Source organism: Corvus brachyrhynchos, unplaced genomic scaffold (assembly GCF_000691975.1).
Source record: "Corvus brachyrhynchos isolate BGI_N302 unplaced genomic scaffold, ASM69197v1 scaffold114, whole genome shotgun sequence".
Taxonomy (NCBI): Eukaryota; Metazoa; Chordata; class Aves; order Passeriformes; family Corvidae; genus Corvus; species Corvus brachyrhynchos.
In genome coordinates, this window is record NW_008238337.1 from 8,654 (window position 1) to 21,203 (window position 12,550).

Consider the following 12,550-nt stretch of genomic DNA (forward strand, 5'->3'; position numbering starts at 1 on the left):
TTCCTGCTCCATTTCTGATCATCAAAATGAATAATTCAAAAGAGAGAAGGGTGCACTGAAAGCCTTTCCACAGGCTTTATTTATAAATATAAGCCCCCCGGCTAAATAAACTTTTGAACACCTTTTGGTGACCTCATCAGCATAGCTGCAGAGCCACGGGTCCTTGTCACCACGACAGGCTCCTTGGTTGGGATAGAGATGCCATGGAAACATCCCCACCTCCTCCGATTCTTCACGTGCAGCTTCTGGATAGTTATTTTGTGGAAGAACAAAAAAAAAAGAAAAACCAAAACAAACAAACCGGTAAAAAAGGAGAGGGTGTCTTCCCCTGCATGCTGTGCTCCTACCTGGCTGCAGCTCCGAGAGGAATCTGTAATGTGCTGATTAGACTAACAGACTAAAAGCCGTGTCTTCGTGACTGAAGAGGAAAAAAAGCAATGGGAATCAATCAAAGGAACATCACATCTCCCACAGCCTCAGCAGCCTCTGCTTGGCCCGGCTGGCAGAGGTAGGACGGGGAGCTGCTCTGAACACCAGAGGCAGCTTTACTCAGCAGAGGGAGCTGCTGTGCCTGAGATTTTTTTGCTTGTGTGTTTTTAAAGGCTATTGAATGGTTTAGTGGGATGTTTAATTGACTCGTGACCGATAAAATCACATTGTAGCACATCGTCCCGAAAACAGCTGCACCCTGTGAATGCTTGGGACTATTTAAAAACACAAATAGCAGAGGGAAACTCAGGGCGACCCCTTTTTTCTGTCGGGATGCAACTGTGCGCTTTTTCTGCCTTTCCTGCTGTGCCACAGAGAGCTTTGTGTTACACCTGGCACCAGGGCCATGGGAGCAGCCTTGGGTACTGCAGTGACACCGTCTGCTGCCAGGTCTGCCTGAGAAGCTGGCCCTGGCAGGGCAGCAAAAGGAGCTTTTTGAGTTTCTGCAGGAGCTTTGCAGAAGCAGGGCAGAGAAGAAGAGTGTGTCCCAGTGGCTGCTGCCCATGCAACACCTCTTGACAACAGCAGACTCGAGGACCCTGGCTTCTTTGACATCTCATCCAAGTTCTCACTCACCATTTTCAAGGACTTGCAGATGCCCAAATCATATCACAGAAAATTGATAGTGAGGAAAAAAAACAAACAGGAATATCCTAAGGCAACACTTGACCTTGCTTCTGCCACTCCAAACTCCTGGCAGAGGCATCAGAAGGAGTTTGAGCTGACCACGTATCATCCTTCCTGCTCCAGCCCATCCTCTGCAGCACAGCCAGGTGTAGCAGAGTCACAAACAAATGTAATACATCTTGATCCCTCCCAAAACATAAGCTGACCCGACACGGGAATTCTAAGAGCAGGAGTTTGTGGACACAGATTAGTCTGGGGCAGTGGTTATAACTGCATCCCATTTGGCTGCACTGCTCCTCATGAGAGCCTCAGCAGCCAGTACCTTGCTGTGGGTGGCAGGCTTGATCTGGCATAGGACTGAGAGATCTCCATGTAGGCGACCAAGGTTTATTAGAGAAATTGCTAAATTCCAATGACTCGTATACAAAGACAAGCTGCAGTGCCTTCTGAAAGGCAAAGGTGTTTCTGACCCATAGAAACTGGTACAGGTTACCCAGACACCAGTGACCACAGCAGGCTTGACAGTAAAATAATGATCACCTCGCAGTTAATCTTAGCAGAGTCACGGTTTCTTCTACTTAGTACATCCAATGGGATGTGTACATTGTGTCAGCACAAAACTACCACCTCCTGCCTGCTGCCTTTCTGTCGCTGTCTATCTCAGCAGCATCTCTTCTGTCCCCACTTCATCCCAGGAGCTCTCCCATCCCTTATTTGCTGTGTTTAAACATCCGGAGCAACATATCTCTATGGAGAGTTTCTAAATTCAAGATGAGGCTGCTCTTACCTTTAACTGGATGGGGGAATGAGAAGGTGCAGAACTCAATCTGTTATTAGACCTTTAAACTAAAATTTAAAAGAAAGAAAACCCCAAAACAAAACCACTGTTCATTTCTCATGGAGAATTCAAACCCTTCACTGGCATGTTCCTAGGAATGGTTTTTTTTTTCTGCTTGGAACAGTTAGCCATCGTGGAATTGTATCCCGGAGCACCGTGGTGTCGTCCTGCCGGTGAGGTGAGCTGTCATAGCGCTGCACAGAGCAGTGTTGCTGTCCACACAGCCAGCACGAGGCTGACTGTCAGTCTGGGTGTGGGGTGAGGGCACAGGGACGGGGTGCCCGAGGTGCAGGAGCAGACCTCGTAACCATTCTTCGAGCGGCTCTCGTCGTGCTGCCCCGGCCTGGAGCGCGCCCCAGTCCTGCTGCTCCCGGCTGCCTCGGGGGCGTCAGCCTGCATGTCAGTGCACACCAGCCAGTCCCTGGCGATGGACTGTGGGTACCCGGGGTGCACCTCCAGCTCGCTGTCCAGCACCTTCCAGTACTCCTTGCCCTTGAAGAAGTAACTTGCACCTGCAAAGAGACCAAAACCCAAAGACAAGGTGAGCGGCCGTGGGTACTGTCCCAGAGGAAGGGCATAGGAGCACTTGGGAGCAGCAGAAGGGCATTCCCACCCCAGCTGAGCCCTGGGGAGTGGAGGCACATGAGATATCACTGCTTGCTGTCAATATCCTCTCTCGCTGCAGGGAGGAATGCTCCAGAGGGTAATGGTGTGGCTGGCCAGGATCTCTCACACCAGCCAGGAGCTACCAGCAGTTGGAGGTGGACGGTGAGGTGCGGCCTGTTACGTGCAGAGTCCTAGAGCAGATGCACCTCCTGGTACTGTGGGTGTGTAGGGTCAAGGCCCTGTGAACCCGCAGCTGGACAAGCCACACACAACTCTCCTTCTTGTAATAGGGCATGGTAAGGCTGGAGACCCCACTATGCATTAATGATCTGGGGTGTGTGTTGCTGACCCTGGGCTCAGAAAAATAACCTGAGCCTGACAGGGCCCTGGTAACCTTCCACTCTCAAGTGCATCTTTTCCACTCTGAACTGGGAGGTTGTGAATTCTCTAAGCAGGCCCCACGCTAAGTACTCTTACCTATGGGCATGTCACTCTCAGTAGCTTTGGAAATTCAGCTTGAAAAGTCTCTGGAAGTGGCCTTCCCCTCTACCTGGCTTAATTATTGCTATTACACAGTTAGGTCGCCAGTAAATAAACCCCGGAAGTGCCACTTTGTTGTGAGTGAATAGCTGGTTGTAAACATCTCCTGTGACAAAATTTTTGTGGTCTTTTCAGGGGGAAGAAACCACTGAGAAATCTCATCCTCAGAAAATAAGTCGTAACTCTGGGAAAACATCTTTAAAAGTATTTTCTGTCTGCATCCTCGTATATCTAGCTAAAAATCCAATGACAGCAAAACCAGCGAGGACCAAATCAGCCCATACTAAGAAAAAATCACTGCAGAACATCATCAACTGTGTTCTTTCAATAAAGTGCAATAATTATCCCCCCACCCAATATTTTTGTTGCCTGTTTAAAATTAGAGTCTTCTAGTAAGCAGTGTGGGGAGCTCTGGCTGGAATCACACCTCCCTCTTCAGCTTCCAGACACCAGGAATGGCCATCCCATTAGGGGCTCAGCATTTGTGTTGGTAGGCAGGGCTACAGCTCGATAGAGCACCAATTTTCTTTGCTGTACCTTTTTAAACTGCCATATGGACTTACCATCTGACCACCTCATGGCATCATCTAAAGGGCTGGGTATTCCCTTCCACAGGATGGCCGCCGAAGGATAGCCGGGGTCCATCCTCCGCTCATGGTCATCGTAGCGCCAGTAGAGATTGTCCTTAAAGAAATAAGTCTTGTCATTGTGAGCCCAAGAGAAAGCAGCGTCGATTCCTCCCAGGGGCAGGCCAAAGTCCGAAATGGGCCGCGGGTACCCTTCCTCCACGTTGTTGTCTTTGAAGACCCAGTATCTGTCTCCTGTGGAAAGGAAACAAGCACAGAATAAAATTGCATTTGTTTCACAGCCTAAATCAGTATTTCCCCGCAGATGAGCTGAGATAATGTTTTGTTACCTACTGTGGTGACAAAGCCTTGGGGCTGAACTCTGGGCATTTAAGGATGGGAAGAGGAAGGGGTCAGCCTGTGGGGGAACCTCTGGCTTTGAATAGTTACTTTCTTGTGTCAGGCTGTCCATGGACATTTGCCGCTGAAAGCATGACTGTCCCAGGACACGAACACGCTGACACCGTCAGTACAGTTGTCACTTTTATGTATTTGATGGAGGCACTTGGTTTTCTGCCCCTTGGATTTCTGCCTGATATCCAAAGAAACAAAGTTACAGGCAGCTTTTGTGGGCAAATCGGGTGCTTTCTGCCTGGTATTCGGCTCCTGAGAAGCCAAGCGTAGTCCACTTTGAAAAAGAAATCGCCACTTTCTAGAGCCAGAGGGGCTGAGAGACTGTGGGATATAAGGGATAGGAGAATGCACAGGGACTGGAAAAATCCCGTATGAGAAGTTCACTGCTCTTCAAGAGTCTTACACAGCCACCCCCCTGGCCCAGTCTTGGGGGGGGATGTCAATGTGGGGGTTTTTGCCCAATAAAAATGAAGCATGACGAGACTGGGCCCTGGTCTGTGTGAGAACAAGCAATTGAACCCAGATGTCTCAATTTTTTCATAAATCTCGAACCACTGGGACAGTTTTCTTCTTTTACAACTTCTGTTTGGTAACCTGGAATGTCCTTTTAGGTATTGTGTAGCCTATTTTAGGGATCAGACTTTTTCCTCTCGGTTTTCTAGAATATCTGAAGAGGCCCCTAAATGCACGCCCGTGTATCAGCAGCAGGACCTTAGAGGGCAAGGTAATTTGCATTCTTCGGTTTCTGTCCAGGGATCAAGTGAAGCAGCGCTGAAGGGAGAGAATGAGACGTATTTTATGGCTGGAATAAAAACTCTGAGTTTATGTTGGGAGCTAGGCAGGGCTAACACACACAGGGAATGCATGACCACAGAGCGTTCTGCCTGGCAGGGACAAGATGCCAGCTGTGGCACATCTGGAATTCCAGCCTCCTGAGCAGCTGGGAGGAGCCCCTGGACCTGAGCTCCCGGTTGGTTTTCTGTTCATCCCCAGCAGGGAGAGAAGGGAGGGAGGGAGGGAAGGAAGGAAGCGAGCAAGGGCCGCTGTGATCTACAGGCCTGTCTGGGAGGGTCTGGTGTCAGGCATAAAGGGTGGCATGCTCCAGCTGGCCCCATTCCCTCTGGGAAAGCAGAATAGGGCAGGCTGCCTGAGGCAGCTGGACACACACGGCAGAGCCTTCCGTACGCTGTTCCGTGAGGAGATGCAGGGCTTGGTGTGGCTCTGCGGGGCTCAGTGTGCCGGCGGTCCAGGAGGGCTTTCAGCTGTGCTTGGAAAGGCTTCCGCAAGCCTAGAGGCTTACATGAGACGTGAGCCGTCTCTCTGGCCTGGCTGGGGGAACTGAAACCAAATTGTTGCTTCCAGAAGTGCTTGGTTAAGCCCTTCTGAAACCAATAATTGCACCACATTTCAAGCAGAATGGTTGGGAGATAAAAAGCAATTTCCAAACTGGAGGAATGGAGGGCTGGGATGTGTTTAGCACTTCAAGTGCATAACCTTGGTGAAACAAGAGTCGGTGCCTGCCAGGATCTTGAGTGACATTGAGTGCACGGGTAGCATCTAACCAGCATGGGTGGATGGTCTGTGGGGGACTCGGATATTTGTACAGAAACCAAGAGCTAAACTGTTCCTCCAGCTCTTCTGGAAAAAAAACCCCAAACTTGCAGGTTTTTTTAAATAAAAAGAGAGAACTATACCACTTATTTTAAGAAAAAATATAGTAACAGAAATATAATTATTAAAACCCAAGTCCTTCAGTTTCATTTTTATCCTGTTTTTTATCCTCTGTCTTCTTCTTTTCTCAGCAACAAATAGTAAAAAGAGAAAAGGTCAAAGGAGGAACAAAACACCTGTGAAGGGGGGGTTCCTGCTTGTGTTTCATTCTTGAAAAGCTCAGATTTTAGTTACATTTGGCTGAACTTTATCTTGAATGACATTTCCCACATTTTCTGGGGAACATGACCGCTACCCTTTGCTTGCCCTCCCTGCCAACTCATTTCTCCTGGCCCTGCTCGTGGACAACAGGTCTCAGACCTGCCCTTGAGATGCTTAACATCTGGCACTGGTGTCTCCTGCCTGGCACCACATTCTACACCTCCAGCACCATGTTTGCTCTCACCTTTGAAGAAGACAATCTTGTGGTCACTGGTTCTCTCGTAGACTGCATCCAGGCTGTCCAGGTTGAGCGGCAAGCCCCGCCAGAAACGGTGGATCTGAGCCGGCTGGAGGGAGACCAAGTGCTTATTGCGAGTCAGTCTCCAGAAGTACTTGCCTGGAGGGACAGACTGGACATTACTGAACCACACTCAACCCACCTTCGCTGGGGGGTGAGCGCCAGGTGGACGGCAGCATCAGGAAGCAAAGCATGTGAGGTGGGAGCCATGATTTAGAACCATCCTGCTTTCCAGCAGCAGCTGTGACTGCTTTTTTATTTCCGGCAGTTTTTAGAAGAAATCCCTCCCTTTTTTTTTTTATTAAAATAATCCTCTGGATGTTGCGCTGGAGTTGTTATACTCCTGGCCACAGTGTGAGGCTGCATCGCTGAGGCAGGGCAGGAGAGAGGAGCCTTTCATCTCCTCCCTCCCTCTCTGCGCAGGACCTCCTGCGAACTGGTGGGACCAGGCACCAACAGCCTTAAGCAAGAGCATCCAAAAAAACATCCCTGTTCCTCCTCTCCTGGAGCAGCCACGGCTTCCTGCACACAGGATGTCCAGCTGCTTTCATGTTTGGAAATGTCTAGGATGTTACAATGAAACACAGAAATACCAGAGGAGTTTTTTTGTAATGAAGAAAGGGAGTAAGAAAATAGAGGAGGAGAAAACCATCTGAAAAAATCTGGAAGGGTTGAGGAGGGGAAGGAGGCCGAATTAAGGACTTTGGTACCATCTAGAGGTGCAGGATACTAAAACCAGGGACCGCAGTCTTGCGGAGTGTCCAGGATGCACGTACTGGTGGTGCCAGCAAATGCACTTTAACACCTGCAGCAGCACTGGCTCAGCTAGGAAAGAGTATTTTGGGGATTTCTGAAATATTTTGGATAATAGGAAAGGAAACAGATTTATCCTTTTTGGGAAGGATGCCAAACTTTTTCCTGCTAAAAGACACTTTTATGGGATTTCCTGAGGAGTCTTAATGGTTTTCAGGGGCAACTCCAAACCCAACTCTGCACCAGCTCTGGGATTCTCAGCCTTTTTGCAATACATTTTGTGCTGTGTTTTCTCCAGAGAGCTCCACGCAGTGACGTGAGCCAGAGCAAGATGTTTAAGAGGCAACTCTCAACTTTGTCTTACATTTGTTATTGCCGGTTAGAAATTATTGCACATTATTTGCATCTGGTCTTGCATGGATTTCTGAGGGGAGATAAGCAACAGAAACCAAAGGTGCATCTTCAGATTTTTATTCCCCACATGCTCAGCTCTTTCTTGAGAGCTGGCAGATTGTGACACCAGCTTTTAAAATTTTATGGACATTGGATCTTAGCCTAATAGTGCAGGAGGCAAAACTCTAACGCTTTAACATCTGCAGAGAGGGAGTTTTATTCTAATTATAAGGATTTATATCATATTCTTGTTCTTCTGCTCCAGTTTGCATATTTGCTCTGTCTTACTGAAACATAAATGAATAATACATTCCAATATGGAAGGAATTGCCATAATTACAGATTCTTTTAAAGAATGTAAAAAACCCCAAGGATTCAAATTTGGTGGCCGTTTTACATCAATGGAAACATATGTAATTAAATAAAGATGATCTCTGCATCTGTAATTAATGAGGCACTAGACGAGGTCAGATTTTCACTTTTTTAGCAAGAAATACAGCTCAACTTAATTCCTTCTTTAGCAGATCAGTATCTGAACTTTGAAGTGCCCTGGGCTCAGCGGAGACGCAAAGGGAAGCCTCAGTACTTTTGACATTTCATCCCTTTGCAAGCAATGGGCTCAGCTGGTGAGCAGCTGCAGCAGGGAAGCCTTAAATCTACCCCCAAACTCAGGAATAGCCTGAGCTGTTGGTTACTTTGGTTGGGTTTTTATAAGCTACCAGGAAAAAGAAAGAATATAAAGCACTTAAGTAACAAGGAATTCTGAACGTAATGGCCCCAGTCTGCCTGGGCTCACGATTTGCCATGGCCCAGCCTGCTCACCAAAGTGCTGCTGTTGCATGGATGATCATCAGCCAAAGCCAGATCCACAGGGGAATTTCTGCAATTAGCACGCAGAAATAATTTAAAAAACAAAATCCCAACTCCATGTTTGTTTAAAAAGCTCAATTTAAACCTTCCTCTGAGCTGGCAAACTGAACACGATGAAAGACAAGTGTGAGGTCCTGCTGCACTAAGATGTGGTTGATGGGCTGAGGCAATTGCTTTCTTTAATTCCAGGTAATTTTGATCCCAGCTGTGTCTGACACTGTCCAGACTTTGGCTGCCTCTGGCAAGACCGCTGCACCCACCATGGAGACACGCACACGCAGGCCAAAGGCGTTTAAATCTTCAGGAGTCTGTAGTGAGGCACCCACATCAAAGCGAGCAGTGATTTCAAAGTGCAGAAAACCCAACACTGCCTTCAAAACAACAAACCTGTGAGCTCCGGGGAGCTCCAGTCCCAGTGCCTTTGCAGTGGAAGAGGCTTCTTTCCATCTAGGGAACCAGCTGGAGCAGCTCAGAACAAAATGCCTATCGAGGGACAGAGCTCGGCACCAGAGATCATTTAAATCCTGCCCCAGAGGTGACATCCCATTCCTTGGTGTGTAGGATGGTTCGGGGGCAGCAATGGGGGCTGCAAGGAAGGTGCTAGGTCTGGAGGCAGACATGCAGCTGGCATCCACTGACCCTGTGCTCTGTACATTTGCTTTTTGGACTGCAATAAATATATCCAAAAATAGACACTGAGATGGATTTCTCTTTACTTCATCACTTTTTCCCCTCCGAGGGACAGACAGCCATTTATTCTGACACCAGTTTGTGTCTCTGAGTTTCCCTTCTTCACTGTGGCTTTTTGGAGATGGCATCTGAACAAATAATGTTGTGGAACTGCCTCGATATTATGCTTCCCTCAGGGCACGGGCAACACCAAATTCTCTGGAGCCCTTTTGCTGTTCTTGCCTGTGACGCAAGGCTCACACTGTGATACCCAGATGCCTGGACACTGCCGCTCATCCCCGGGGCAAACGCTTCTGCTTCCCTGGTGGATGGCTTTGGGGTGGCCAAATGGTGACCAGGGATGCAAAGAAACACCCACGGGCATTTTTACATCTTGGATAGATGAGAAAGCAAGCCCAGAGAGTCCAGCCTACACAGGCTCTGCGCAGCTGAGAAGGCACCCTATGGGATCCTCGTCAACAGCTGGGCACCCCGGGAACGCGCTGCCAGCAAGGGTTTGCTGGCATGAAACCAGATGGTCCTCAGTTGTGTACATACTGTCTTTGAGAGACGCATGGTGAGCAACATTAGGGAGGGTGAAGTGGGGGAGGAAAGGAAGGCTGGAAGTATACAGGAAAAAAGCGGTGGAGTGCTGTTGCTGCTCTGCTCATCCTTGGTTCAACCTCAATTTTGACTCTGATAGCACAAACATCAGATTTTAGTTCTTCACCTGGGCAGTCCAGTGTGACAGATCAGAGTAAAAACTCCTGTGCTGGATCGTCACCGGTGCAGCCACACACTCAAGTATGTGAGATGCCTCCTTGGGTCTGTGGGAGCAGCCCACAAACCCCAGCCAGCTCATCCTCACCACCCACCCCAGCCCGTCCCACGCTGCGCTGCCTCCGGTGCCAGCACAGCAAAGCCACCGCAGGGTGACACAGACCCCTGGTGCTCACCTTTGAAGAAGAAAGCCTCTCCCCGGATCTGGGCCACTGCATCGAAGTGCGTGTTGCACCTGTTGGGCACATCCCGCCTGAGCCTGTGGAGAGATGCCCAGGTGAGCAGGGCCCAGGCAGGCAGTGAGGGGCTATGTCCCCCCGATGCCTCCTGTCCCACGGACTGAATCACCTCTGCTCCTGGAGACTACGGGCTGTGCCCATCTGTCACTCCTCATGCTCAAGCCCAGCCACGTGCATGGGGATTTCCAAGGTGAACTCAGGCAACCCTCAGCCTGAAGACAGCTTGAGCTGACAACCCTGGGCCACCAGACGCCATTGCTGAGAGTCAAGTGAGGACACACTCTACATCCACCAGCTCGTGTAGCTGGTGAGGGCTGAGCTGGCTTCCCACTCCCAGTTGCACAGCGTGGCTTGGCCAGCTGCCCCAGGGCAGCAGGATGTGGAAAACAGCCAAGCAGCCTCTTGCTCCAGCAGCTTGGGATGCTGCTGCTCCAGGGCTGAGCTCCAAAATGCCAGTGAGAGGTGACAGAGCTGCAAAGCAGAAAGCAGCTGAGCCTAAACAGAGGGACCCGAAGGAGCCATGTGATAACCTGGTGAAAGATACCTAGTGAAAGCCACCTGGCAAGTGGCAGCTGAGATACTAAGCTGCTTTAACAAGGTGGGTGGGGAAGGCACAGAGTATGAAGGACTGAGAGAGCCACAAAGCCCACATAAGAAATGATGACTGATGGAGGAACAAGGAGAGGATGATGGGAACATGCACCGAAAAGCAGCTGTGGGTGACAGGGAAGCATAAATCTATCCTGCTGATAGAAAAATTGTGCTGGGCTGCCAGCACCAGTTTCACAGCCCTCTTTGGCCACAAAATGACAGATGTGGAGGCAAACCCCATCCACCCTCCCAGCAGACAAGGCAAGAACAAGGGGTTGGCATGAGCAAGTTTCCTGCTGCTCCTGCTGCTGGTGTGAGACGGTGGCCTCCGACAACAGCAGGGAGAAAGGCTCTCATATTTCTAGGTCCAAACGTGGCCATAAGGACCCTGGTGGACAAGAGCCATTAGAAGCTACGCACAGAGAAACATAACTAATGGCATTCAGCATGTTCAAACAAAAGGAGCACGAGGTGAAGGTGACCTGCTCCATCTCTGCCGCTCTCACTTGGGGCGCTCTTGGTGTCTGGCAAAAATGTGTGTGACCATAACCTCCTGCCTTTTTGTTCAGTGTCTCTTCTTCTCTTAACTGTCCTGCTGTCCTGGTCAACATTTATTAATGGGCGATATCCAGCACTTTCCTTAATGAGACCGTGCTGGTTGCTTGATGACACTCGGGGTAAGCAGCCCTTTGCCAATGCTAACCTGCGTTGGAGTTGTGCTATCAGTCCACTTGTTCCAATATTCACTCCCTCGGGTACATTAGGGAGTTGCTCAGTGTGGAATGATTTCGGTAACTTATGCTTGTGCAATTCAGGATATTGCTGAGGAAGTTTGATTAAAACTGAGGCAAGGATGAATTTATCTAAGGGTGATGGTGACAAATTTCCACTAATACGAGTAAAATGTGTGAGTCAGCGAAATATCCAGAGGTCCAGAGAGAAATACCAAAGCCAGAGTGAACAGGCAAGAGATACTGATGAAGCAGAGCTTCACTACTGCACATCCTTTGCGGGAGAGGAAGGAATTTGACTTACTGGACAGTGGAGCGGTTCTCTGGCAGCTCTGGCAGGATTGGATGGTCATCTGTTTCACTTACTTCAGGCTTGGCTGTGGGAGACACAGATTCCCTGACTCCTGTGTAGAAAAGAAGCAGTAATGGGGTACACCATCCTCCCCACCAACTCCACTCACCCCAGAAAACAGCTATTCCAGTGTGTCCTGCCATGACAGGAACAGGCTATAGCCACGTGAGGGACACAGACTTACCATAGAGTTGCCAGATCCGGACTTTGTCCTCGTAAGGCAGGTCGTACTTCAGAGGATCCCCCACTGGACCTTGGTAGTAGGGTCTCATGATAGACTCTATGGCAGAGATGTGGGTCAAGCCAATGGCATGGCCAAACTCATGGACAGCTACAGCAAATAGGTCCATCCCATGAGTGTCTGGAGATAAGGACAAAATTGAAATAAAAGTCACTAAGTGCTGATAGTAATTGGGGGATTTGGGTGGGCTGCAAGGGTTGTAAGTGGAAGTGTAGGTTTATGTTGGATAAACTGGAAAGAAGAGCTTAGGAATAGGTAAAGTTTGAAAAAGGCATTTTTTTCCAGTCGGAGACTGAAGTGTAGCATATGAAAATGGAACGTAAGCCAGACATCAGCCTATGCCAGCCTGGGTATCACCCTTTTTATTTCCAGATCACTGTTGGCACCTGAGAAAAAGCTGGACAAAGGGCTGAGACAGCAACCACATCACAACCATCTGCTGACAGGCACTGCAGAAGCTGGGCCAGAGCAGTCACTCTCTGCATCTCGTGTCTGCTGCAGCTGCTGACACAGCCTTTACGTTGCCCAGAATACCGGATTTCTGCAGCCACCAGCCAGAAGCTCATCACATCCTGCGACAATAAGCCGGGGAGTGCCGGCAGTGCCCGCCTGCCCACGGCGCTCTGCGGGACTTTCCCTTCCTGGCCTCGCACGCTGCTGCCCTGGCCACATCCATCCCTT

The 12,550-nt window shown here is 49.4% G+C and overlaps 1 protein-coding gene across 1 annotated transcript in view; it reads right to left on the reverse strand.

Annotated features, from left to right (window-relative positions):
• Positions 1-51: 51 nt before the first annotated feature.
• MMP17 (matrix metallopeptidase 17) overlaps positions 52-12,550 on the reverse strand; it is a 51,852-nt gene continuing 39,353 nt past the window's right edge. The window contains exons 5-10 of the mRNA XM_017734697.1: positions 11,813-11,989; positions 11,581-11,680; positions 9,892-9,974; positions 6,197-6,349; positions 3,664-3,921; positions 52-2,466 (exon numbers count right to left, since the gene is read on the reverse strand). Coding sequence (XP_017590186.1) covers positions 2,141-2,466; positions 3,664-3,921; positions 6,197-6,349; positions 9,892-9,974; positions 11,581-11,680; positions 11,813-11,989 — 1,097 coding nt within the window. The 3' untranslated portion in view covers positions 52-2,140. The remainder of the gene's footprint in view (positions 2,467-3,663; positions 3,922-6,196; positions 6,350-9,891; positions 9,975-11,580; positions 11,681-11,812; positions 11,990-12,550) is intronic.